Genomic DNA, 26,505 nt, shown 5'->3' with positions numbered 1-26,505 from the left:
AATCTATGGTTTTCATTTGGGGCGGTGACTGTGGGACACCCTGTATAGGTACAAAAAATAAAATTCGTTTAAAAAAAAAAAATAAAATCAAATCTGAAATCAAATTGCCCTCCAAAACAAGTATGCAGTTTTGATTGATATATTAAAGTGCATTTTTAGAAAAAAAAATTTTCAAAATCGTTAGAGCCGTTTTTTAAAAAATTAATTTTTTATAAATAATTTTTTGGAAAAAAGTTTTTAAATAAAATTGGTATGCCATTTTGTAGAAATCACTAAGCAACATCTAAAAACAAAATTTTAAAAAAATTCAATGTCCCGTTTTCGAAAATTTGATTTTTTTAAAAAAAATTTTCAAATTTTTTTTAAAAATCCAAAAACTAACATCCTGTATAGCTTAGACTCTCTTCTATCTAAAAAATGTCGGGAATTTGTAGATATCACTAAGCAACATCTAAAAACAAAATTTTAAAAAAATTCAATGTCCCGTTTTCGAAAATTTGATTTTTTTTTTTTTTAATTTTCAAATTTTTTTTTAAATCTAAAAACTAATTTTTTTGAAATTTTGTTTTTGGGTTATATTAAAATTATATAAATGCTTCTTCACAAAAAGTTACGTTAAAATCGAACAAGAATATTCGGAGATAATCAGATTTGAAAAAAAAAACGGTTCTATGGCAGGTACCGTTAATAATGATTTTCAAACAAAAAAAATTTTCATTACCTTAAAGATAGATTTTAGCTTAAAACTAACACTTGAATTTTTTAAACAAAATCGTTGGAGCCGTTTTCGAGACATTTCAATTTTACTAAAATCGGTATACATGACAAGTACCGTTATTTTTGGTCCAAAAAAATTAATTCCAAAAACCCCTCTGCAGAGTCGCCCAATAACGTTACATACCAAGTCTCGGTCTATTAGTTTAGGCTGTAGCTTTGTTTACAGACAGACAGACGGACTTTCGGGACCCACTTTTTTGGCATTCTCTACCAATGTCATGGAAAAATGTTATCTCAACTTTTTTTTTGTACGAATGCATAACTTGATTATATAGTACCTATATCGCAAGTAAAAATGTTAAAACTGTTCAATAGTGGTTCTTAAAAAAATATTTTAATTTTTTTTTTTTTATTGCAAAGTAGAAACAAAATATTTGTTTGCTTACCTACTTGAAGCATGAGCATAAAAGTGTGTATCGGAATAGCTTTAACTGAACTTTCACATCTTTATAATCTTGGTTTAATGAAAAATTAACATTTTTGGTCTCATTGGTCCAATGCAACCTCATCAAAAATGTTGATACGTTTCCAAATTTGTGTTGATAACCCAATTTAATTGTGCTACGAAAAACATCCAAAATTTGTTAAATGAAATTTTATTAACAGTTAATATTTTGAGGCAGTTCTTATTTTTTATGTTTTAAATGGCAATTGGCAAAATAACAAACAAATATTTTTACTTGCTCTATAGGGCAAGTATTGGTTTCGTGTAAAAAAAAAATTTGAGGTTTTAATCAAAACCAACATTACGATGATGGAAAAGATCAAAAAAGTGGTTTTCGTCATGCCGTCCGTCGGTCTGTGCGACTGTGCGTCTCACAGTGGTTCCCTTCTATGGAGGAAGTGGAAAAAACCTATAAAAACTGAACGGGTGGACCGATTTGATTGAAATTTGTTATATAAATTAAATAAAACGAATTCTCATCGTGATCTAAAAATTGTGCGTCGTACTTTAAAATTACTCATTTTTTCAAAAGTTGTATTGATTAATACGAGTATATTCATTATTTTTGTTTCCTTTTCTTGTTTTTTTTTGTGATGTGAATTTCTCTTATACTTTCAAAACTTAATTAAAACTGAATACAAAGAAGGTTTTGAGAAAGCAAATAACTAAAAAGTTTCAGAATTATTATAGCACCTTACAACTTACTTACTAGCCCACAAAATTGTGATTTTTTTTAGTGATTTTCGATAGGCTGTATCTCAGTAAAAAATGATCGTATCATGACAAAATAAAAAGCATGTGAAAGCTACATTCGTCTAGTTTTAGGATTAAAAAACTAAATATTTTATTTCTAATGGTAAAATAACTAGATCTGGAATTATTCAAATACCAAAATTTTCCAACTTTGTTTTGTTTTTACTTTTCTCTAAAAAAAAATTTTTTGCGAAAAAATGATTATCATTTTTAGGAATGCTATTTATTTGGCTTTAAAATTCTTTTTGTTTCAAACTTCTACGATTTTTTTTAGACTGCAAACCAAAAACTATAGTTTTGACTTTGACTATCAATATCTCAACAACGGATCACCTTACAGAGAATTTAAGGATACATTTGAAAACTTCATTTAATTCTCTACAAACAAATTAAGTTAACTTTGTTAAAAAAAAATGTTTTCTTACATTTGAGATCATTTTAGAAAAGCTATCAAAATAGGCCTTTTTACGGTTTCTGAGAAAATGTGCCGCTATTTTATAACTATGGTTGATTATGAGCAAAATTAAATTCGTTTGACTTTATTTCAACATTTTATTAAAACATACCGTTTAAATTTTAGATAAACCAAAGAAAATTAAAAGTTTCCAAAAAAAAGTTAAATTTATACCGCTTTCTGATATTTTCCCTTTTTTTGAAAATTTTTGATTTTTCTTTATTTTTTGGTTTATCAGTGATGGCTACATAGACCTCTTATAATGTAAACCACTTTATTTTACAAAAAAAGCCGTTAAATTAGAAACGGTAATACCAGAAGCCAATTTCAAGTGCTGTTTGAGTGAAACGCATTGCTACAATTAAGAAGCTCTTACAGGAGAATGGGTCAATATGGGTCATTTGTTTTAACACCATAAATAGTATATATCATAAGCTATAAATTAATACTAAAATGAACGTGGAGCATCGTGGAGCTTTTTTTTATAGGCCGACAAAGGGTAAAAACTATTCGGTCTAGAGGTTTCTTCATATAATATTCTGGTTTTTCTGATTCAAAAGCAAATTCAACAAACGGTAAATGTAGACTTGAGGACAAATATACCATTAACAACACTACATACTTTTTTTTTGTAAAAGCTCTATTCTTAAAAAAAAATTCGTCAAAAGTTGCAGAAATAAAGAACGAAATTTCCAAAATTTTAAAGAATCTAGTTTGAGCTAAGTATACTCGGGACCCAGGCTATGCAAAAAATTAAAATTGATTGCATTCTGTATTTAAATATATTTTTAATCAAAAAACCAAATCAAAAAAATTGAAAAAATTGTTTCACTTTTTTGGGTTTTTTCCATCTAGGAACCACTGTGCGTCTGTGCGTCCATCTGTACATCGAGCTAGGGCCTAAACGAATGGATGGATTTGCTTGAAACTTGGTACAGATGCTTTTTACGTTATTTCCTAGACCCATTTTTTTTTTTTTATTTTTTTAATATCTCCTCTTTAACGCATATCTCCCATATAACGTTTTCGAGGTATTGCAATTTTCTCGAAAACGGCTCTAACGATTTTGATTAAATTTGGTATACGTAGTAGACTTATTGATTCTAACAAAACTGCGTTATTAGTTTTTCTCAAAAAATGCGGAGAACGGAAATATGGCGTTGCCGTTTTTCAAAAATTGACATATTTTTTAAGTTCTTATATTTCATCAAAGCATAAGTCAATTTTATTAAAAATTTGCAGACATCGTTTTGAAGTATAAAATGTAAAAAAAAAAATATTTTTAAAAACATTTTGGAAAAAAAAAATTTTTAATTTAATTTTTAAACTTTCGATTAATTTTTGTTTTGATTTTTTTTTCTCGACACTAAACAAAATCTTAAATTTCCAATAGATATTTAAGATAAAGATTTTGTGAACTACAAGAGCAAGTACGTGCGACCCAGTCGTGCATTTTATTTTCTACTTTGCATTTAAAAAAAAGTTAAAATATTTTTGTAAGAAACAATATTCAAAAGTTTTAACATTTTTTTAATGGTAATTTATTAGAAGAATTAAAAATCCAGTAAGGCCTTATTTAAACTATGAAGGTGGACCTTTTCTGTAAACAATTTTCTGTTTTTTTTTTTTTATCTTAGAATCACTCTCCAAAGCAGCACAGGCGAAAACCAGGGCCTAGGGTCAATGCAGGTCAACGTACGCCTCTGGGTTCCATGTTTTTTTTTTTTTTTCAGGAAAACCTTGTATAAAATCTACCATAAAAATCTTTCAAATAAAAAATAACTTTATTCAGACATAGATAGATTTAAAATAAGCTTCAATATTTACTTATGTGTATAGTAAACTAAGAAAAAGATTATCCAATATCATTATATCTCATGGTTGTTGTAGATCAAATTTTCATCTCCTCCTTTTATGTGGGGTGTTATTATATGTTTAATTAGATTAATTTAAATACTTGTAGGTAAAATACAAAATATTTTCATTCTAAGTTTTTTTTATTGCGAGAAGTAAATATTTGCTTATTTTATCATTTTCATATTTTTCCTGTGTTGCACAGATGCTTTATTAATTTCTTTCTCTTAATTAATTTCTTCTTAACAGTCTGCTGCAATATCTTAAAGTGAAATCAAGTATAAAGGAATAAGTATCGGACGAAACTAAACGAGTAATATTTTAATTGTCAATTTTCACAAAAATGAATGAAATTCGAAGATTCGACGACAAAAGTAAGTATATTGTTATAATATAAGAGTTTGGTTATTTTGCGAACTAGTGGTCAATTAGTCTAATTATAACACTATTAAATTATAACACTATTTCAATTTATATTTTTCAGAAAAATCTATTGGACTTGGAATTGGAATTAGACACTTGCAATGTTTTCTTATATTTTTTGGACAAGCCGTTGCTCATTCCCTTCGTGTGAATTTATCTGTCGGCATTGTGGCAATGACAGACAAATCTGGAGATTCCGAGTACGGAGTAAGTAATAATAGATATTTGTTATACATTAATTAATTGCAATGATTTTTATTGAACAATTACACTGATCGGCAAAAAACAAAAAATAGTCCGGAACAAAAACTCTGTAAGGTGATTTTAATTAACTTGAGTGTGCTGAATTCAAAACTGTTAACATATTTATTCCAACGCGTCTAGTTTTTCCGCTCTGCTCATCACTATTTTCGCTAAAATGTCCCAAAAATTAGATTTTAATGAAATATTTTTTTACCTTTGATCTAAAATATAAATTTTTCCATAATTTTGAGAAAAAAAATAAACATATTCAAGACGATAAAATATGGCTTTTGGAGATTGCATACTAATTTTGAAAAAAAAAAAAAAATTTTAACGGTGACGTAATTCAAGGCCAAAATTACCAAAAAAAACGCGTTTTTGACCTGTTCATATTCAAATATTTCGAAAACGTGTTTGTTTTCGCTAAAGAAAGTTTTCAGCCGTCAAAGAAGGTTATACATAGAAACATACATGTCTCAATCCAAAGACGTGCTTCGTTCGTTTAAGTTGTTCTCCTTCGAAATTGCGATAGTTTTTGAAAGTTTCCATTATTTGGTAGGAAAATGAGAGTTGTTGTTTTTCAGCAAATGTATGCAAACAGCTGATGATTTAGGTGCAGGGAACTAAGTCCACGGGAACTAAGTCCACTGAGGGACTTCGTTCTCATTGAGTGGAAACGAAATCCACTTTAGTGAAGTGGTTTTCTTTCCCATTCAAGGTGGGATTGAATTCCACTCTCTAATGGGAACCTAGTACACACTCAACAAAATCAAAAGAGAATTTATTTTCAACAACGATTTAATAACGAAAAACTAAAGTAATCAAATAAGCGTTATTTTTCGTAAAAGTACTTTTTTAGTAAAAAAAAAAAAACGCGCAGGGGCATAAGTTCCGATTTTTTTTGGAATTTATGTCCCACTTTACTAGAATCCAACTCGGGACTTAGGAATGTCCCTCACTACTGAGACATATGTCCCAAAAAAAAACAATCGTGACAAATAAGATCATGGAAAGTGAAAGTCTTTTCGAAAATATTTTTGATATGTATTCTTTTTGAGTTTATAACAGGGTGAAGGGGAAAAACTTTTGCTCACATAAGAATCTATTTAATTTGTACAACCCAAACGCGAAGCGGAAAAAATTTAGCCCAGTGGAGAATCAATTTTGAGGTGTGAAAATAAAAATTCGCGCGAATTTTTATTTTCACACCTCAAAATTGATTCTCCCCTGGGCTAAATTTTTTTCCGATTCGCGTTTGGGTTGTACAAATTAAATAGATTCTTATGTGAGCAAAAGTTTTTCCGCTTCGCGTTTGCCAAATTATAACACTTCGCTAACATACAAACATTTGCGTCTGCCTGGCGATCTAACATTACCTAAGCAGAGGAACGAACTTACAATTTTGCTTCTATAATGCTTTACAGAAGCAACAATTGCATCTGTAAAGCTTTATAGAACCAAAATTGTTTGTCGGGCTCTTTTCAGTTTCTTAAAAACTGGATATCGAAATGAACTGCTGATTTTCAAGATTCTGTAAAAAGTCAAATTAAAAACTCGCAACTCTTTTTCTTCTTATTTAACTTCTTCTTGGTGAAATGGGAATTAAGTAGCATGGGAACTTACTCCACTTTACTAAAGTAGGTTTCATTCTCACTGAGTGGGAACTAACTACCTCAGTGGACTTAGTTCCCGTGGACTTAGTTCCCCGCACCGATGATTTAAGTATATAATTTATCTAAAAAATCTTAAAGAAATTATATTTATTGTTTAATTCAAAAAAAAAAAAGCAAAAGGAATTAACAATTTCTGTTATCTATAAATTGTTTAAGAAATATTAATAAATGTAATGAATTTCAAACAAAGGTATTTTGGGTAGATAAATATAAACAACAGAATATTTAAATTCCTAGATTAGTTAAATGCGTTAAAATTATACACTCATACCATAAGCCGTTCTGAGAAAAGATATTTTTTTATTAACACGGTTGAGAGTTTCAAGGTTAAAAATTGAGATTAGAATAAATTTATTATTATTTAATATAATTAAATGTGCAAGATTGCAATTTTGTATAATTTTCTTGAGGACTATCTTAAAGACCCATCATGCATAACTTATGATTTACGATCAATAAAAAGGAAAAAAAAAATATTTAAAATTCTTCTTTTATTTTCTTAATTTAAAACATTAATGATTTTTGATTAACTTAGTAAATTTTGGCAGTCTTTACCAATTAGTATACAGGATCAGGGATTCAAAGATTATTTTTTCAATATTTGTACTAACTAATTTTCTCTTAATCTTTTCAAAGTAAGATAATAATTTTTTTTAAACAAATGACTAACTTTTCTTCTCTTCCAGATTTACTCATGGGATGAACAAACTAGATCGGTTATTCTTAGCAGCTTCTTCTTTGGCTATGTCATAACGCAAGTTCCTTCCGGACAATTGGCTCATAAATATGGTGGTCATAAAGTCTTTTTCTGGGGACTCTTCTCTTGCTCATTACTCGCTATTTTAACACCAATTTGTGCCGATTTCGGTGGATGGCAGTTAGTCTGTGCATTGCGTTACATCCAAGGAATTTGTCAAGGATCACTTCAACCATCATCGAGTAATCTCCTTTCCAAATGGTCACCAGTCAAAGAACTCGGTTTGATGGGAACTATTAGTTATTCTGGTTCACAGTTGGGAACTGCTCTAATGTTGTGTGTGAGTGGCGAGATAACAGCATCGTTTATGGGATGGCCTGGACTATTCTATGTATCTGGAGGTATGGGTTGCCTTTGGGGCTTATTATTCTATGTTTTTGGAGCAAGTTCACCATCAGAAAGTCAATTTATCTCAGAAGAAGAAAAAATGTACATTGAAACGCTATCTGTTCCAAGTGCAGAATCACCAAAAGATAAAAATGAAGAATCAAATCGAGCTTTGCCAACCCCTTGGTTAGACATTATGACATCAGTGCCATTCTTATGCGTAGTAGTTGTTCATTGTGCTAACAATTGGGCTTATAACATACTTTTAACTCAAATTCCGACGTATATTAAAGGCGTCCTTCAAATGGACATTAAGAAAAATGCATTATTTTCGTCATTGCCATTTTGGGTAATGCTGGCGCTGAGCTATTTCTTTTTGATAATTTCGGAAGTTCTTAGAAAGAAGCAATGTATGAGTATGTCGGTAAGTCGTAGATTCTTCAACACTATCGGAAACTGGATTCCAGCAGTCGGACTTATATGCTTAGGGTATTTGGGCAAGGAGAACGAAACTCTTGTGATACTTTTATTGATGATCAATGTGGGAATGATGGCAGCTACTTATTTAGGTTTTTGCTTAAATAACATAGATTTATCACCAAATTTCGCTGGTACATTGATGGGCATATCGAATTGTATTGGACATACAACGAGTATAATGGCACCTTTATCCGTTGGATTCATCGTAACCGATGAGGTATTTTAATAATTTAAATAATATCTTATAAACATATTTTTTAAATATTTTTTTTTAACTTTTAGAAAAACCCAGAACAATGGAGGATTGTATTTTTCATAGCAGCAGCTTTCTTATTTATTGGAAATTTGTTATTTATTGTTTTTGGAAAATTCGAACCACAATACTGGAATGAACCTATGCCAGTTAGTGTTAAGACATCAAGAAAAAATAGCCAACATTCAGTTTATAAAGAAACAAAACATAATTAATAAAATGAAATAAATAATTGAGGTTTTCAAACAAAATTTTTGGGAATTCTTTATATTCAAAAATTCTGTATTAAATGTTGAACATAACTTTAAATGTTTTCAGGTTCCGATTTACTGTTTTTTTCACTTTAGTTGTCAAAGAACAAAATTGTAACGTTAAATAAAAAAAATGAAAAAAAAAAATAATTTATTACCTTTTGAAATTCTCCATAAAGGCCTTTCGTTTTTAGGAAAAGTCTTTGTTATTTTAAGAAGAATAGGTACTCCTTCCACACGAGGGAACGTAATACACTCTTTGAGTATAGATTTTAAAATAAAACCAATATGGTACTGTTTTTATTTATTTTTGGGGTTGAAAAATGTTGCTTTAATAGTATTATAGTTTGCTAAATCCTGACATTTTATAAACAAAGGCGTCAGTATGTGTAATATTAAACACATGTACATGCGATTGAAGTTATACTTCTCACTCACAGAAATTCACTTAGAAGTTCCCTACATGCATAGAACTTGCCACATGCATTTGGAAAAGGCAACTTGCCACATGTAACTTGCCACATGCAACTTGCCATGTATGCAACTTGCCACATGCAACTTGCCACATGCAACTTGCCACATGCAACTTGCTACATGCAACTTGCCACATGGAACTTGCTACATGCAACTTGCGACACACAACTTGTCACATGGAACTTTCCACATGCACTTCCACATGTTGCATGCTGAATGCAACATGACCACGGTTGCCACTGGTGAAAAAAAATTCCTATCAAAATTCCCCAGAAATCCTACCAAATTATACAAAAACCTACCAAATCTCGAATTTTTGTTCTTAACTGATAAAATGATTAAAAATTCGAAAACGGTAACTACATTTAAAGTATGTACATTACAACTTCAAAGGCCACTTTTTGCTAGAATTGCAGAGAATAAAAATGAAGCGAAACGAAGAAAAAAAAATTTACAAAATTCCAGAGAGTAAAAATGAAGCAAAACGAAAAACAAAAAAGATTAATTTCTAGTTTTTGATAAAAAAAAAACTTTACGAAGATTTTCTGATGGTCTTCAGAAAATTTCGTTGCTTTTGTCATTTCTAAAAATTTGTATTTCAAAGATCTGAAGTTCTGAATTTTTTTTCGAAGCGGAGTGTTTGAATGAAATTAAAAAATGTAGTGACCTCTCCTCCAAAATGAGTTTTGGTACCACAAGGTTCATCAGTTAGAAATGCAAATTTTTGTCAATTTCTGACGTTATTTGGATAAACTTATAATTGAAGTTTTGAAGCTACATTATTTTTTCTTACTAATGCATTGAAATTGCAACTTTTAGAAACAGATTTTGTAATCTATAAGAATGGAATTAAATAAATGTAATAAATTGACTGACTTGAGAATAAAGCGTTTAATAGTCATTCTAAAAACTTTAAAATAGTAAGTATTTTAAGGTGACTTAAAAAAAACCTACCAAATCGAGTTTAAACCTACCAACCTACCAAAGCCAAAAAAACCTTCCAAATTTGGTAGGATTCTACCAAAACGGCAACCGTGAACATGACTAGTGTTACTTTCCACATGCAACATGCAACTTGTGACATAACACATGCATTTTGAAATTCTAAAGCACTGCCAACTCTACAGGTGAAACTACAGCCCTGCCGCACAGTGGGCCCATATGGCCTTAGGCGTCTCAAAAATCTGTAACTTTGTTGTCTTTTGTGATAATTGCTTCAAATTTGGAATATAATGTCTTTGATATATAACGAATCATTCAATTTACTTTTTTTTTAAATTAAAATTGTTTTTAAGCTTTTAAAAATTAGTCAAAGTTCAAAAAGTACGATTTTCGCTTGATTTGGGTATTTAAAAATATCTGTTACTTTTTTGTCTTCTGAAATAATTAAACCAAATTTGGAACATATAATCTTTAATGTATTAGAAATCATTAAGCGTAGTTTTTTTTAAATGCAAACTATTTTTGAGCTTTGAAAAGCTAGGCAAAGTTCAAAAAGTACAATTTTGGCTAGACTATGGCTTTCCAAAAATCTGTCATTTTATCGAGTCTGAAAATAATTAACTCAAATTAGGAATATATTACCTGAAATGTTTAATAAATTATCTGACACACAGTTTTTTTTAGCAAATATTTTTATTTAAGTATTAAACGTTTATTCAAAGCTAAAATCGATTTTGACTAGGCTAGAACGTCTCAAAAATCTGTAACTTTTGTATCTTAAAAGATTATTTTCTCAAATTTTGCAAAATAAAATAAAACTGGTTTCTTAATTTTATAAAGTCCTTCCTTTCGTGTCTTAAAATTACTTAATTATTTTTATGAGTATGCAATAAAGAAAAAATACAAAAAATGTAACTTTTTCCATAGATGAAATTTTTTTCAACAATTACAATATGAAATTCTAACATTTTTCTGCTACCTTAGACTTTTTCTAATAGTACAAATATCTTCAATTTCGGGTGCATATACTAAGTCTAAGAGCCCACAGCAAATTTTGGGAGTGCAGGTATAACAAAAATGTGAGTATGCAGTTATATAGCCTTATGCGTTTTAATAACGAATTCAAAAGTCTGGCAGCTTTAAATCGCGGCTTTATATGGTTTCCGAGGGGTTAAATATCGCGAGTTTTCCAATTAATGTGAGCAGGATAAATTGACACAAAATCACATTCTGAATATAAGGACTGATGCTCTGTCATTTCCCCAAAGCCTGAAGACATCAATCTTGACAGTGCGATCAATAGAACTCAAGATATGTATTGAAACAGGTAAGGATGCACCAAAATACGTTTTTTTGTACTATGTCTTTCGACAGACATATCGTTCTCTATCAAAGAAAAGCAGATAAAAGCAGCCAATTCTTTTTGTATCTTTTAGTACATAAACCAAAGAACAAAATTGTGAAAAAAAGTAGACAGCGGAAACATTTAAAACTCAGTTCGAAATTAAAAAACTGCAAATAAAAGCTTATTGTGTGAAAAAAATAATATTAATTAAAAATATATTTTTAAAAATTTTTATTTTCAGAAATATAAATAGCAGTTAAAATAAGCTTTCCAACGACATACAACACTTATATAATTTATTCAAATATAGTTTTGAAAACGTATCGTGAAGATTTGCTTTATTTTGTTTCTCAAACTAAAGTATTTTCAAGTGGAGACTTCAGATACAATTTTGTAATAGAGAAACTCATTTTAAAAATCAATTTTCAATGAAAACATATAGATTAACTTTCCCTTGATTCATTTCCGTAAAGAAATTACCAAAAATTAAAATTTCATAAAAACCATTTTTGAGACGCAAATGGTCCTTTGGGCCCATTGTGTGCCGCCCAATTGTCAATCTCGGAGATGGCAATTGCGTCATCACTGTTTTAAAATGGTGACATGGTGCTTATTGTGAGCATGATAATCCCTTTGAAATTTCTTGTCAAAAAGTGAATTTTTGCTCAAACGCAACGCCGCAAAAGAAGTACATATAACCTCAAAAAAAAAATTAATAAATATTATAACTGAAATCTTTCAAATGCATACGGGTTTTGAATTTTTCGAATCGGTCCATTATTGCTTGAGCTTAAATCTGTAATCTGTTAAATTTGTATCCAAATTTCAAAAAGGTATGTTAAATTTTTAAAAAGGTTTTGTGTTCTACTTAAATATTTTTAACTCTCGTTAAAATTTCTTTTCACTGCCGTTTGGATTCTCTATTCTCTTGACAAAATGAACAAATCAAAAAAGCCCCTCCCGAAACATATTCCTGGCTATAGAGCTGTTAGTCAATCAAAAAATAACTCTCCTAAAGTTGATTACCTTTCTGATGTTATTTTTAAATACCTACAGAAATTGCTTTAAAGTAACTTTTTCTCTACAATGTTCGTTCTTGTTGATTCTCATGAGTTCGTATAGCCAAATTGAATTTAGAATGTTCTGTGAGAAAATTAATTGCATTATCCATTACTAAAATCGACTTTGCAAATTTACTTCTTCTTAATGCTTAATCTCAATCTAAAATAGTAAATAGATTTATCAAACTAGTAAAAGCTAGTAAGTAACTACTGCATAATAACTTGTAAAGTTTTGTAACTGTTTTGTACCTGTTTTGTCAGATTGATTTAAATACTTTAATGTAAGTAAATAAAAGAATGTTTCCTATCTAATTTCTATTTTTTTTTTTTAGATAAGTCAATATTTATGCATTTTATCATTTTCATGTCATCGTATCTTATAGATGCTATACAAAATTCATACTTTCTGAATAGTCTGTAATAATATCTTAGAGTGACATTACGTACCTACAAAAATAAAATAATTACAAGACGTAATTAAAGTTAAAACTCATTGAAGAGCAATTTCAACAATAATGGTTGAAAATCGAAAATTTGACTACAAAGGTAAAAACTTCAAAAACTGTTTTTGATTTATTGCCAATTTAAGTGAAATTACTGCATAGAAAATAAAAAAACAAATTCAGGCATGGCCCAAAAACAAATTGGAGTTACTATGTCCTGTGAACAGTTTTTTTTATAATTATGTTCCTTTGCGGTATTTTTGTTCGAAAAAAAGTGTTTTTCGAAAAAAGTGTTTTTTGAAAAAAGTGTTTTTCGAAGGAGTTTTCTGTTTAAGTTATTTGAAAAGGTCGTGGCTTTTTTTGTATAAAAAGGAACATCTCCGTACGAAAATTAAATCACTGCACGACAATAATGATTGGCGTCTTATAATTTCTTTTAAATAGCGTCATTTTTCAGATTTGTGATAATCGTCATACATAGCTTGAATATTACTCATTGGATTGCATTTTATTAAATTTTTCTGGGACAGTTTTATATTTAATTTATTTTTTTTATACATATATTTTATTATTTTTTTTTTTTTATTTTTAGAAAAAGCCATTGGAATAAGACACTTGCAATGTGTTCTTATCTTTTTTGGAAATGCCGTTTCGCATGCACTGCGTGTAAATTTATCAGTTGCTATTGTAGCAATGACAGATAAATCTGGATCTCCCGAGAATGGTGTAAGTAATAGAAAATATTTTGAAATAATAAATTAGAGACTAACTCTTCATCAAAGAAGACGCTTTAATTGTTTAATTTATTTTCTAATTCTTAATTTAATTACATGTTGTTGTTTTTTTGTTTGAAAAAAAAAATACTGAAGTTAACGACTTCTGTTATCTTTGATTGTTTAGGTATTATGAATTAAAAATAAGACATTTTAAGTAAACTTAAATGTATTTGAGGAATATTTAAATAAGAAACAGCTCATTTCATTAGCCAATGAAATAATTTCAAAAAGATGTAAATGAATGAAAAGCTTAAGTAACGTTATTTCGAAATGAGTTCTTTTGTCCTTGATGGATTTCTTTAAAGAAGTTTATTGCTCATAGTAAGGTTTTAATGCTTCTAAAGATAACCAGATCGTCTTTTTAAAAATTGTTGAGATACCTTTGATTAACCTCTGATCTTATATTTTTCTATAAATACCTTTTTTAATTACATTTGTTCATAGCATAAGCTTTTAAACCATAATTTATCCTTTTTAATTCCTTTTCAGATCTATTCTTGGGATGAGAGAACAAGATCAATCATTCTTAGCAGTTTCTTTTTTGGCTACGTATTCACTCAGGTTCCTTCGGGACAACTAGCTCACAGATATGGTGGTCATAAAATATTCTTCTGGGGACTTTCCATTTGTTCGGTGCTCGCTATATTAACACCATTTTGTGCAAAACTTGGTGGATGGCATTTAGTGTGTGCTTTGCGATTTGTTCAAGGACTCTGTCAAGGATCAGTTCTCCCATCAACTCATACTCTTCTCTCTAAATGGGCTCCAATCAAAGAACGTGGTTTAATGGGAACCCTCAGTTATTCTGGTTCCCAACTGGGTACTGCTCTAATGCTGTGTGTGAGTGGAGAAATAACTGCATCTTTTATGGGATGGCCTGGAATATTTTATGTTTCTGGAGGTATTGGTTGCATTTGGGGATTTCTATTTTACTTTTTCGCAGCAAGTTCACCAGCAGAAAGCCGTTTTATCTCAGAAGAAGAAAAGATGTACATTGAAATGCTACCCATTCCCAGTGCTGAAACACCATCATCAAAGGATACAAATGAAGAACCCAAAAAAAGTTTACCAACTCCTTGGTTAGACATTTTGACATCAGTTCCATTCTATTGTGTTGTGATAGTTCATTGTGCCAATAGTTGGGCTTATGATATACTTTTAACTCAAATCCCAACTTATATAAATGGAGTCCTTCAAATGGACATTAAGAAAAATGCCGTATTCTCGTCACTTCCGTTCTGGGTAATGCTAGGACTCAGTTATTTCTTCGTCTTCATTTCGGAAATTCTCAGAAGGACAAAATGCATGAGTATGGGAGTGAGTCGTAGATTCTTCAACTGTCTCGGAAATTGGATTCCGGCAATCGGACTTATCAGTTTGGGGTATATGGGCAAGGACAATGAAACTCTTGTGATAGTTGCATTGATGATTACTGTGGGAATGAAGGCAGCTTGCTATTTGGGATTCATGCTAAATCACATAGATTTATCGCCAAATTTTGCTGGCACATTGATGGGCATGACAAATTGTATTGCACATACGACGAGTATAATGGCACCTTTGTCTGTTGGATTTATCGTTACTGATGAGGTAAATTAAATTTAATATTTTATTATATTTATTATTGTAATTCTTTTTATTTTCATTTCTAGAAAAAACCAGAACAATGGAGAATTGTATTTTTCATATCAGCAGGTTTCTTATTCATAGGAAATTTGCTATTCATTTCTTTTGGAAAATTCGAAACACAATACTGGAATGAACCTCAACCAGTTAAAGTTGTTAAAACATCCAAAAATAATAGCCAACTTTCAGTTTATAAGGATGCAGTCCATTAAATTTACAGTTTAGTAACTGGTAATTTTGTCTTAGGTTCAAAATAAAAATAAATTGTTTTGAAAAAATGAATAGATAATTATGAAATAAAAATTATTAGTCAATTTAGAAATAAGTTTGAAATGTTAAAAATACAAAAATTGTAAATACTAAAGATTGTTTTTAAATATTTCATAAATTTAATTTTGAAATTCTTTGTTCGCTATCTGAACTGTAATCATTCTGTAAATAATCGTTCCTTTCAGATCCATTTCTATAAAAATGTATGTTCTTGAAACCCTTCGTCAAAGTACTCTTATGAAAGAAATTTTCGAAACTGACAAGGAAAAACCCATTTAACAGAAGTGAAATTGTTAATATTTCAACAATATTTTCAATTTCACAAATTCTTAACACCCTTAACGTGCTTTTCTGAGTCTCTGAAAAGTAAATAAAAGGTAAGTCGAATATATTCGTATTAGGCGCTGCGTTTGGCAGGCATATGCAGGTTCGAATGAAGTGGTTCTATACAATTCCTGGAAAACAACAGCCTTGTTTTCGATGTGTAATAGTTGAGTGAGTGTAATAGATATAAAGCACATTCACTTTTGTAATTGATACTGCGAAGGAAATGAGTTTATGGAAAAGGCTTTTAACACATATGCCATCGAATGCTTTCTAGACACCAAAAAAGTATGCAACGGTGTTTTGGTACTTGATGTGTGTTTTGATATATTTAATTTTGTTACCGCTGCAATATTTTTTGAACTTTCCGAGTAAAAGCTCTTCCAGGAGGTACATAACTTGCATAACTTAGGCTAGGGACACACTTGCTATTTTAGTCGCGGGATTATTCAGTCGCAAAAATCGATTACAAGGATTTGAATGCCTGTAAACACAAATTTGAAAATTGTGTATGACCAAATTCCTGAAACACCCGGTATATCAATTTTGTATGCACTTACGAAATTGAAAACTGTTAAAATCATCTCCATTTAAAAAGACTAACTAGAAAAATATCATAAATATCAAATGTTTAGATTTCTGCAAAAAGAAAAATCGTTGCCACAGTGTGGCGCTTAAACTAGAGGAAGCCAGATACAATCTAGAAATGTTTGGGATTTTTTGATGGAAGCCAAGGCGTCTTTTTTAAGATAATGTATAAATACCATACAAAAGTGAACTAAATGCTTATCTGAATTATCACGATTATTTCAGTTATATCTAAAAGTGAGCAGAAAACTGCTGTAAAAATTTTAAGAAATTCGAAAATTGATAGAATATACAAGTTCTTCAAAAAAAATAAAAATTTCACCATTGAATCGCGTTTTATCTAAGCAAATCTAAGCAAAAAGACTGAAATTCGGGTATGCAGCCTGATTTTTTGAGTTGATTTACGAGTGTATCTTTGTGATAAGACAGAATTTGGAAACAATTTGATAACAGTTAATCTCTTTATAATTGCTAAAAATGATTGTCCTAAATATTTAACACCCTTAAATTTGCAGGTATAAAACAAAGTTTTTTTTTTTGTTATAAGTTGTTATTTAAATATTTATTTCTATTATCATTTTCAAATAAATGATTTGGCAGAATTATCATCTTGGCTTCCAAAATTGTTCCGAATTGAAACAGTTCTTTAAAAGACATCAACAAAAACAGTAGCAAAGTTTATGTTTACCTTATATATTGTTATAATTAATTCGAGACATATCCAAAAATTCGTGATCCAAAATGGTTGAACAGAAAATACTCGATTACAAAGGTACTTTGATACTGAAAACTTTCATCAATAAATTTCTACATTACTTCAACAACATAAACATAACGTCTATTTAATTTTCTTCAATTTTATATTTGGTGCAAAAGCAATGTAACAGTGTAATATGTGTTTTAGGTCGATCGATTTTTTTAAAGTTTCAAAAATAAACAAAGTGTAAAAATATTTTTTTCAAAAATTTAACTTAAAAATTTTACTTTGATTCTTTTCTACATTCCTTCCGGTAATATCTCAAGAACCGAAACCAATCAAACATTTCTGACTTCTAATTCGAGTTCAGCACCCAGAAAACCTTTAGAAAAGTATATTTTGGTTCTTGTGGCAAAAACCTTTTTTGGCCAGGGTTATTTTTATAGTCAATGTGGCTTATAATAGAGTAACAAATTGATGTCAACTGAAAGATAAGGTGATGCTGAAAAATAAATTGCCACTTTTAAAATCAGAGCGTGTGTGTGGCAAGTAACAACCCTCTTGAAATACAAAAAACTGATGCATGGATAAATAATGGATATGTCCCCAAACATCTTAGTTTATTTAAATAAATAAAAAAACTTAATAACTCAAATTTCACAAATTTAGATCTAAAAGTTAAAATTCGAGTATTTTTGGATAGATGATAGTGAAACAAAAAATTGTATGCACTTTTATTTTTAATTAAAAGTGTTACTTTTTCATATTTTAGGTTATTATATAATAACCTAGTTTCATCTCCTTAGCTTTTGTGCCATACAAACTTATTTAACCAAACTACAAAGTTATGGAAATATTATGTAAAGATACATGTTTGATGTTTTGTTTAAAAAAGGTTGCCACAGTGGTTTTTCATTTTAAATACCTTTACTTATCTTTTCTTTGACTCCTACTTTAACCTAAAACCTTTTGTAATGAGCTAAATTAGTCCACTCTGATTAATATAATTAGAGGCTTAGGGGCCTATTAATGTTCTTAGCGAGATTAAAAAGTAGTATGAGGAGAAATAACCCCCAAAAATTCATAACTTGGTACTCTTTATCGTTGCATTTTTAATAACCAATCTTTTATTTGTAGAAAAAGCTTTTGGAATACGACACTTGCAATGCGTTCTCATGTTTCTTGGACTAGCGGTTTCCTTTGGAATACGTGTAAATATGTCTGTAGCTATTGTAGCAATGACAGACAAATCTGCAGCTTCTGAACACGGTGTAAGTTGAAATCAAACACATTAGGTAATTAAAATAAATCATATTCATTCTTTATATTCCCCTCAGGTCTTCTTATGGGACGAGAAAACAAAATCTCTTATTCTTAGTAGCTTTTTCTGGGGCTATTTACTCACTCAGTTGCCTTCTGGGGAGTTAGCTCAAAAATATGGCGGCCATAAAATCCTCCTCATCACAGTAGTAGTGTGTTCAATGATTTGCTTTTTAATACCAATTAGCGCTAAGCTTATTGGATGGCCATTAGTATGTGCCTTGCGATTAGCTCAAGGACTCTGTCAAGGATCAGTTTTTCCAGCAACGCATAGTCTTTTATCCAAATGGGCACCAATTAAAGAACGCGGATTGCTGGGAATAATCTGTTATTCTGGTGCCCAGTTTGGAATTGCTTCAATGTTGTGTGCGAGTGGAGAAATATCAGGATCTTTTATGGGATGGCCTGGAATATTCTATGTATCCGGAGGCATTGGTTGCATTTGGGGAGTACTATTTTATTTCTTTGCATCGAATTCACCATCAGAAAACCGTTTTATCTTAGAAGAAGAAAAGATGTACATTGAAATGTTACCCGTTCCCAGTGTTGAGTCACCAAAAGATATAACAGCTGAAGAACCTAAAAGTAGTTTGTCAACCCCGTGGTTACATATTTTGACATCGGTGCCATTCTATTGTCTTGTGGCTGTGCAGTGTACTAATGCTTGGCTTGCATCAACCCTTCTTACTCAAATCCCAACTTATTTAAAAAGTATCCTTGGAATGGATATTAAAACAAATGCCATCCTTTCATCATTACCATATTGGGTCATGTTCCTGCTTTGTTACTTCTTTGCGTTTATTTCGGAAGTTCTCAGAAATAAACAATGCATGAGTTTGTCGATGAGTCGAAAATTCTTCAACACCATCGGACACTGGATACCAATGGTTGGACTTATTTTTATCGGTTATATGGGAAAGGACAATGAAACTCTTGTGATTGTGTTATTGATGATTATTGTTGGAATGAATGCAGCTTGTTATTTGGGCTTCTTTGTTAATCATATAGATTTGTCGCCAAATTTTGCAAGCAACTTGATGGGCATTGCTAATGGTATTGCAAATTTGATGAGTGTTCTTGGACCATTGAGTGTTGGATTTATCGTTACTGATGAGGTAATAATTTTTATTTATATGAAATTGCAATTTATTTAATTTTTTTTCTGTTTTGCTTTCAGAAAAATCCTGAACAATGGAGGATTATATTTTTCATAACAGCGGGTTTATTGTTTATAGGAAATTTGCTGTTTATCAGTTTTGGTAAATTCGAAACACAGTACTGGAATGAACCTCAGTCAGTGATTATTACAAAAGCCAACAATAAAACTAAAAATATTGTTTATGAATATAAGGATAGTGTTCACTAAAACAGAATTGTATAAGTGTATTTCCTTAGAAGATAAGAAGCTGGTGAACTAGTTATAAGGTTAATTGAAATTAATATTGTTTAAGATAATGTATAATTCAAAATAAGCTTACAAAACAAAAAAAAATTTAATTTTAAGAATAAATGGAATACTATTGAATATAGTATTTATGATACATCTTGAACTTTCTTGTAACTTGTGTTACAATTTTGCATTACGATTTTATAAGTTACACTTAGCAGAAATGTAAAAGTCTCAGAGATTCAGCTATTTGCATTCGAAATTTTTCGCAACATACTCTTTACTTTCTTACTATTTAAAAATCTGCATCGTTTTTAACATTTAATAACATTTCTTCAAAAAATCAAGAACATTACAAATTTTCTTCCACTTATGGTGTACCTAAGAAATCGTTTTTTTAAATCATCTTTAAGTGGTATCAATTTTGCTATTGAACAATTTTATAGGAGCTAGCGGGTCAAAATTCTGACTTCAAAATTCTTGTTTTCAAAATTCTGTTTTTTTAACGAAAATTCTTTTTTCAAATTCCTTTTTTTTCTATTCTGTCTTTCAAAAGTCCGCTTTGAAATTCTGCTTTTTCTGTTTCGTTTTGTGCTTAACAAAAATAGTCCGCATTGGTGTAAATCCACTTTAGTTCTTTACTAAATGTCGTAAATATTTTTCAAAATGCACAATCTGACGTTCTTATAACTCACATCTTTATAAATAGCCATTGACAATTAGTTAGAAACGAATTTTTATGATCAAAATATCCTTTTTCTTACTCAACTTTGAATATTCATTTGTATGTGATAGATTAAATAAAATGCACGACTGGATTTGGATGGCCACAACTTGCTCTTAGGGTTTAAGTTGTTAGAATTTTTAGGACTTTTTAACAAAAATTAAGTAAAAAATATAAAGTATCGTTTTTCAAAGGAATAAAACAACATCTGGAATCAAATTACCCTCCAAAACACAATTTCTTATGTTTTATTAAGATGCATTTTTAGAAAAAAAAAATTCGAAATCGTTAGAGCCGTTTTTTTAACTTATTTTTTTATGAATTAATTTTGGAAAAAAGTTTTAAAATAAATTTGATATGCCATTTTGCAGAAATCACTTATTAACATCCAAAACCAACATCTAAAAAAAAATCAATGTCCAATTTTCGAAAATTTGATTTTTCAAAAAAAAAAAATCAAAATTTTTTGAAAAATACAAAGGTTAATTTTTTTATAAATGCTTTCTTACAAAAATTTTCGTTGAAATCAAATTAGTAGTTTCCGAGAAAATCGGATTTTTAAAAAAAGGTTTGGAAATTTAAAAAATTTTTCTTAATAATTTTAATAATTAATAATAAAAAGTATTACAAAAATTGACAAAGTAAGTTATTGATCAAATAAGCAGCAAATTTTGCGAGAAGATGATTTTACAAATTTTTGCAAAAAAAATTTAAATTTTTCGCAGAATTTTAACCTAAAGAAGAGCAGAATTTTGAAAGCAGAATTTTGACCCTGGCAGATTTTGACTCCAACGCTTTTTAAATTTGTTGATTAAAAATAAAAAGTATTACAAAAATTGACAAAGTAAGTTATTGATCAAATAAGCAGCAAATTTTGCGAGAAGATGATTTAACAAATTTCTGCAAAAAAATTTAAATTTTTCGTAGAATTTTAACCTAAAGAAGAGCAGAATTTTGAAAGCAGAATTTTTTAAAGCATTATGAAGCAGAATTTTTACCCTGGCAGATTTTGACTCCAACGCTTTTTTTTGTTAAGCCTTCAGTTTATATATTTGAAAAAAATCAAGGATTCAAAAACATACATAGGTACCAAAATATTCTTTTTTGTCTGTATACAAAAAAATGTTACGCATACGCCACAGTACCCACAATTTTTTTTTATTTTTGACTTGAAATCCACTCCATCCAATGGAAGAAAACACAGTTTCATCAATATTTTGTCTAAGTTAATGCATTTTCATTTATAATTTACCATTTTCATTTATCATTTACCAATAATGCATTTTATTTACTGATATAGGTTTTTTATTTTTAGTTTTAAATCTTTCAATCAGTGGGTTAACCCGGCTTACCAACCTACATAATGCTCGTACCTACATATGTTTTTACCTCCAGAAAAAATCTCCGACCGTAAACATAAAATAACAAAAGCTTTTTCAAATTCACCAACAGGTATACGCATAATATACCTACAACATTGTATATACTGTTTTTGAGCTTGATTGATTTGATGTAAAAAAGAAAAAAGTTGTTTCATGTAAAGCCGCATCGATATTATAAAATGTATCACCAATAATGTTGGTGGAACATTTCAAAAGTCCATCTATCAAACATAAACTATTCATTTGAATACCTATTTCTTATCTTATTTGTTTACAATTTTGTAAAACTATGATAAAACTTAAAGTAGCAAGGTGGTTGCAAGGTATATATAATTGATAACAATTCAAAACTTCTGTTATCTTAAAAGACAATGTAGCTTCTTCAACAACTCATATCCCGAAAAAAAAAACTATCCACACATACACCTTTCCTACATAGTTTCTCTAAGGAAAATTAAATGAACAACAAACTGAAAAAAAAAAAAATAAACTAAAAATATTACTACTTTTTCTCATGCGATGCGAGATATACTCAAAAATATGTTCGTTACACGCGTGTACTCACAACTCACATCACAGCAAGATAGATAAACTAGCGTAATATGAAATTGGTCTGCAATACATAATTCTAGGCACGCATTTGGCCACTTAGTGTCAGCAGAAGCGTTTCGTTAATATTCTATCCGTCTTCTGTAAAAATTTTTTTTATATTTTTCTAGTTTATAAGTTCTAGTTTAGTGCTTTGGTTTTTAATATAGTTTGATCCCTTGAGGATACACAAAAAGGTAAGAGAAAACAATTTTTTTTTTTTTAAACCTCATTCATCGAATTTGTGAAAAAGACACGTGCAAATCGCCATATGAAGATAAAATGAAAGGAGACTAAACGAAACAACTCTGGTGCTGGTCACACACAAACCGATTATAGTTTTTTTTCGATTTTTTTTTTTTTTTTTCATTTTTTGTATTTTGTGTATTTTCTCATTTTCTGAATTATTCTGAACTTCAGTAAGACGGTTCTAAAAATAAATATCCACATTCACCACACCATGCATCTCTCGTCGTACTAAAAATAAATAACACGCACGAGACTGAGTCCGACGAGCAGCGTAAGATACCTACTCAATAAATCGGAAGTTTCATATTGAATTGTGCAAAGATAGACAACTATGTTGCAGTCATTTGCTCGTGTTTATATGACAACAAAATATAAATAATAATATTTTATTATTATAATAAAATTTTGAAAAAATTCGAACAATTTTTTTTATCAATTTATGGGACCGTGAAGCTCTTTAAAAAAAAAAAAAAAAAAAAAAAAAACAAAAAAAAAACATGGAAAGGAACGCAAATGGGGGTGTGATAGTATTTGTTAATGCAGGTTTTATTGGCTTTAAATTGATTTGTATCATTGATAACAAACTTAAAGTCCTTTTTAGCTCTTATTTTCGAGATTTAGGAATCCCCAAAATCTTTTGTGAAATTTTCAAGGATTTTCTACATTCAGCTAAAGAAATGTCAATCAAAATTTTTAAAAATGTAACAGTTGGAAATACTTTTTTTCTGGTAAAGAAAAAATTTTTACCCACCATCAGCTCTTAAAATTAGGTAACAATAAGATACCAACAAATGCTTCGACAATCTTAAGGATAATTAAATAAATTCAAATAATAAAGCTTAAAGCTAACCGAAATTTTAGGAGCGTATTCAAAAAATATACCAAATTATTTATTGTTTGTTAATTTCAATCTTAAAATTAAATATTAACTATAATAAAATATTTTTTATAAAAAAAAGCACAAATTTAACATTAATATTTACTAAGTGCATAAAATCTAGACTTTTTTATTCCTATTTCTGTAGTAACTCACTAAAAATCACACTGTTATAAAAAATTTTAATTTTTTTCTGTATTCAATAAGTTTGCCTTCATTAAATTATATGGTCACCATACCTTAACCACGTGCATAAACATAATGGCCGTGAGTGCACCAAGAATAAAACTATTTTCAACGCACACTATATAATCACACAGGTTGTTTTTAACTTATTTGACTTTTTTCAATATTTAAGTTTATAATGTAAGTTTAATACTTTTTTTTTATTATTTTAGTATACAATTTTATGATAGTAATTATTAGATGTTGTTGCATTGAAGAATAGGGAAGGCATATTCGAGGTATTATTATTTTTTACTAATTGGTATATGGATGAATTTCTGCCAAACAATTTCTTTTTTTTTTTTTTGTATTCCCTTGCATAATTTTTTCTATAACTCTGAATTTAATGAATTATTTTCTATTTATTTAAAAATAAAGTTATTTGAAAGTTTCATTTGAAAAATAAATTTTAACTAGCCGACCCAGCCCTCGAAATTCGAGTGCCAATTTCTTTATTTTTTTTTTTATTTGCAACAATTTTGAACACAATAATACCAAAATAGTTTCTTTATTTTTGATAGTATTTGTTGTTGTTTTCTTACGATTAACTACACTTTTTACACAGGAATATATAATATACCTACTTTTTGATATATTTTAAGCCTGATTTAGATATTGTTGTACTACGTTTTAACTATGCTCAACTACGTAAAAAAAGTATCGAAAAAAATTCAAAGTGTAATCTCTTTAAGGGCATTGTGTTTGCACCTTGCATTTCAATTCAATTCAACCTGTTTCATGTTCCATTCGTTCAAATTCCATCCGTCAATCATTCAACCTCCACCAACTTCACTCAAATTTGTCATTCACACCATTTTTTTTTCATTTAGCTTGTAGGAACATGAAAACAGACCGAGTTCTTTTTGCGATTTTCTGTTTTGCGTCACCACCGCTGGGATCGCTAGATTATTTTATGTTTGAACCTTATGCAGAAAATTGAAGTGCAAATCTACCAAAAGATGTCGCTAAAGTATTTTCATGGATTGATAGTACTATAGAAATATATATACAATGAGATGAAGTAGAAAGTTAATTATTTTGGCCGTATGCTGTCGTTTTACAGAGACAAAATATCCTGAAGACAATCACGGGAAGAAAAGTCACAGTAATTTGACTTTTTCACAATAATTATGCCAGGAAAAAATATATTTTGATCGCAAATTGTTTTTTTTTTATTTATTTTATATTTTTCCGCAATAAAGAAACGATATTCAATTAGAATTTACTCTTTATTTGAAGTTGGTGTTCTCAAATTAACAATACGAAGAAAACTTTCAGCTTGACGTTTGAGAAATGTCAAATCTTCCAGGAAAATTTTAATGAATGCGTTCAGACACTTAATAATGATTAAAGATATGTTCACATTTATTAAAGGTGCGTTCAGGTGTAGATCTTCATAATATACAGTAGTAAAAAGGTAATCCGTGGTACTGTGTGGTGAGAAGCGACATTTTTTAATCAAACAAATCAATTCTTAAGGCATTACCACGACAACTGCGTCGCACAACAACGTTTTTTTTTATGTTAAAACCATAACTACAATGACCTAAAAAGTGAAAAAGTGGGAAATTTACAAAATTAAATTTTTTTTTTATTTCTTTCTAGCAATATTTGTTTTTTTTTTTTTTTAATTTTTGGAAAAAACTACTTTTGCATCATTATTTTTTATTTTTTCGTCGTAAAAACTGTCATAAAATGAGTTTGAAATCTATCACTTTTTGACTTTTTGCAAAAAGTTGCCGTTGTAGTTATACTTTTAAAGCCTTGAGGCTTAACTACAATGACCTAAAAAGTGAAAAAGTGGGAAATTTACAAAAGTAAAAAAAATGTATTTCTTTTCAAGCTCCATTTGTTTTTGGAAAAAACTACAAAAATTGTTTTTCAAACCAAAAAATAAGCTTTCTGCATCATTATTTTTAATTTTTTGGTCGAAAAAACTATCACAAAATGAGTTTGAAAATGTTGACTTATTGACTTTTTGCATTAAGTGGCTACATTGGCTCAAAAAGTGAAAAAGTACAAAAGTGACAATTTTCAAACGCATTTTTGTATGGTTCTTCGGGCTAGAAAATTAAAACAAAAAATGCGAAAACCATATTTTTTTTGTATAAAAACAATTTGTTAAAGGCATAACTACAATGGCCTAAAAAGTGAAAAAGTGGGAAATTTACAAAATTAAAAAATTTTTATTTCTTTCTAGCGCTATTTTTTTTTAGAAAAAAACTACAAAAATTGTTTTTTTAAACCAAAAAATAAGCTTTCTGCATCAATATTTTTAATTTTGTGATGGGAAAAACTGTCAAAAAATGAGTTTGAAAATGTTCACTTTTTGACTTTTTGCAAAAAGTGGCCGTTGTGGTTATACCTTAACTCTTTTTTACAAAATTTTCAAATTCATTTTTTGACAGTTTTTCTTACCTTAAAATCAAAAATAATGATGCAAAAAGCTCATTTTTTGCTTTAATAAACAAAAACAAATAGCGCTAGAAAGAAATAAAAAAAATTTAATTTTGTAAA

The 26,505-nt window shown here is 29.3% G+C and overlaps 3 protein-coding genes across 3 annotated transcripts; all 3 read left to right on the top strand.

The window, feature by feature from the left end:
- The first annotated feature begins 4,524 nt into the window (after positions 1–4,524).
- LOC129905165 (putative inorganic phosphate cotransporter) lies at positions 4,525–8,690 on the top strand. The gene is made up of 4 exons (XM_055980572.1): positions 4,525–4,657; positions 4,768–4,913; positions 7,309–8,403; positions 8,469–8,690. Exons 1-4 carry the CDS (start codon positions 4,627–4,629, stop codon positions 8,652–8,654), a joined length of 1,458 nt encoding a protein of 485 aa, XP_055836547.1. The 5' UTR covers positions 4,525–4,626; the 3' UTR covers positions 8,655–8,690.
- Positions 8,691–12,921: 4,231 nt separating this feature from the next.
- Positions 12,922–15,569, top strand: LOC129912291 (putative inorganic phosphate cotransporter). Its single transcript, XM_055990499.1, has 4 exons — positions 12,922–13,058; positions 13,548–13,681; positions 14,221–15,321; positions 15,384–15,569. The coding sequence occupies exons 1-4, from the start codon at positions 13,028–13,030 to the stop codon at positions 15,567–15,569; spliced, it is 1,452 nt and encodes a 483-aa protein (XP_055846474.1). The 5' UTR covers positions 12,922–13,027.
- Positions 15,570–18,453: 2,884 nt separating this feature from the next.
- On the top strand, positions 18,454–19,922 carry LOC129912283 (putative inorganic phosphate cotransporter). The gene is made up of 3 exons (XM_055990485.1): positions 18,454–18,507; positions 18,574–19,671; positions 19,734–19,922. Exons 1-3 carry the CDS (start codon positions 18,454–18,456, stop codon positions 19,920–19,922), a joined length of 1,341 nt encoding a protein of 446 aa, XP_055846460.1.
- Positions 19,923–26,505: the final 6,583 nt, after the last annotated feature.

Source organism: Episyrphus balteatus, chromosome 1, assembly GCF_945859705.1.
Source record: "Episyrphus balteatus chromosome 1, idEpiBalt1.1, whole genome shotgun sequence".
NCBI lineage: Eukaryota > Metazoa > Arthropoda > Insecta > Diptera > Syrphidae > Episyrphus > Episyrphus balteatus.
Note: the sequence above shows the minus strand (reverse complement) of the source record. Positions and strands in the feature narration are given on the sequence as shown.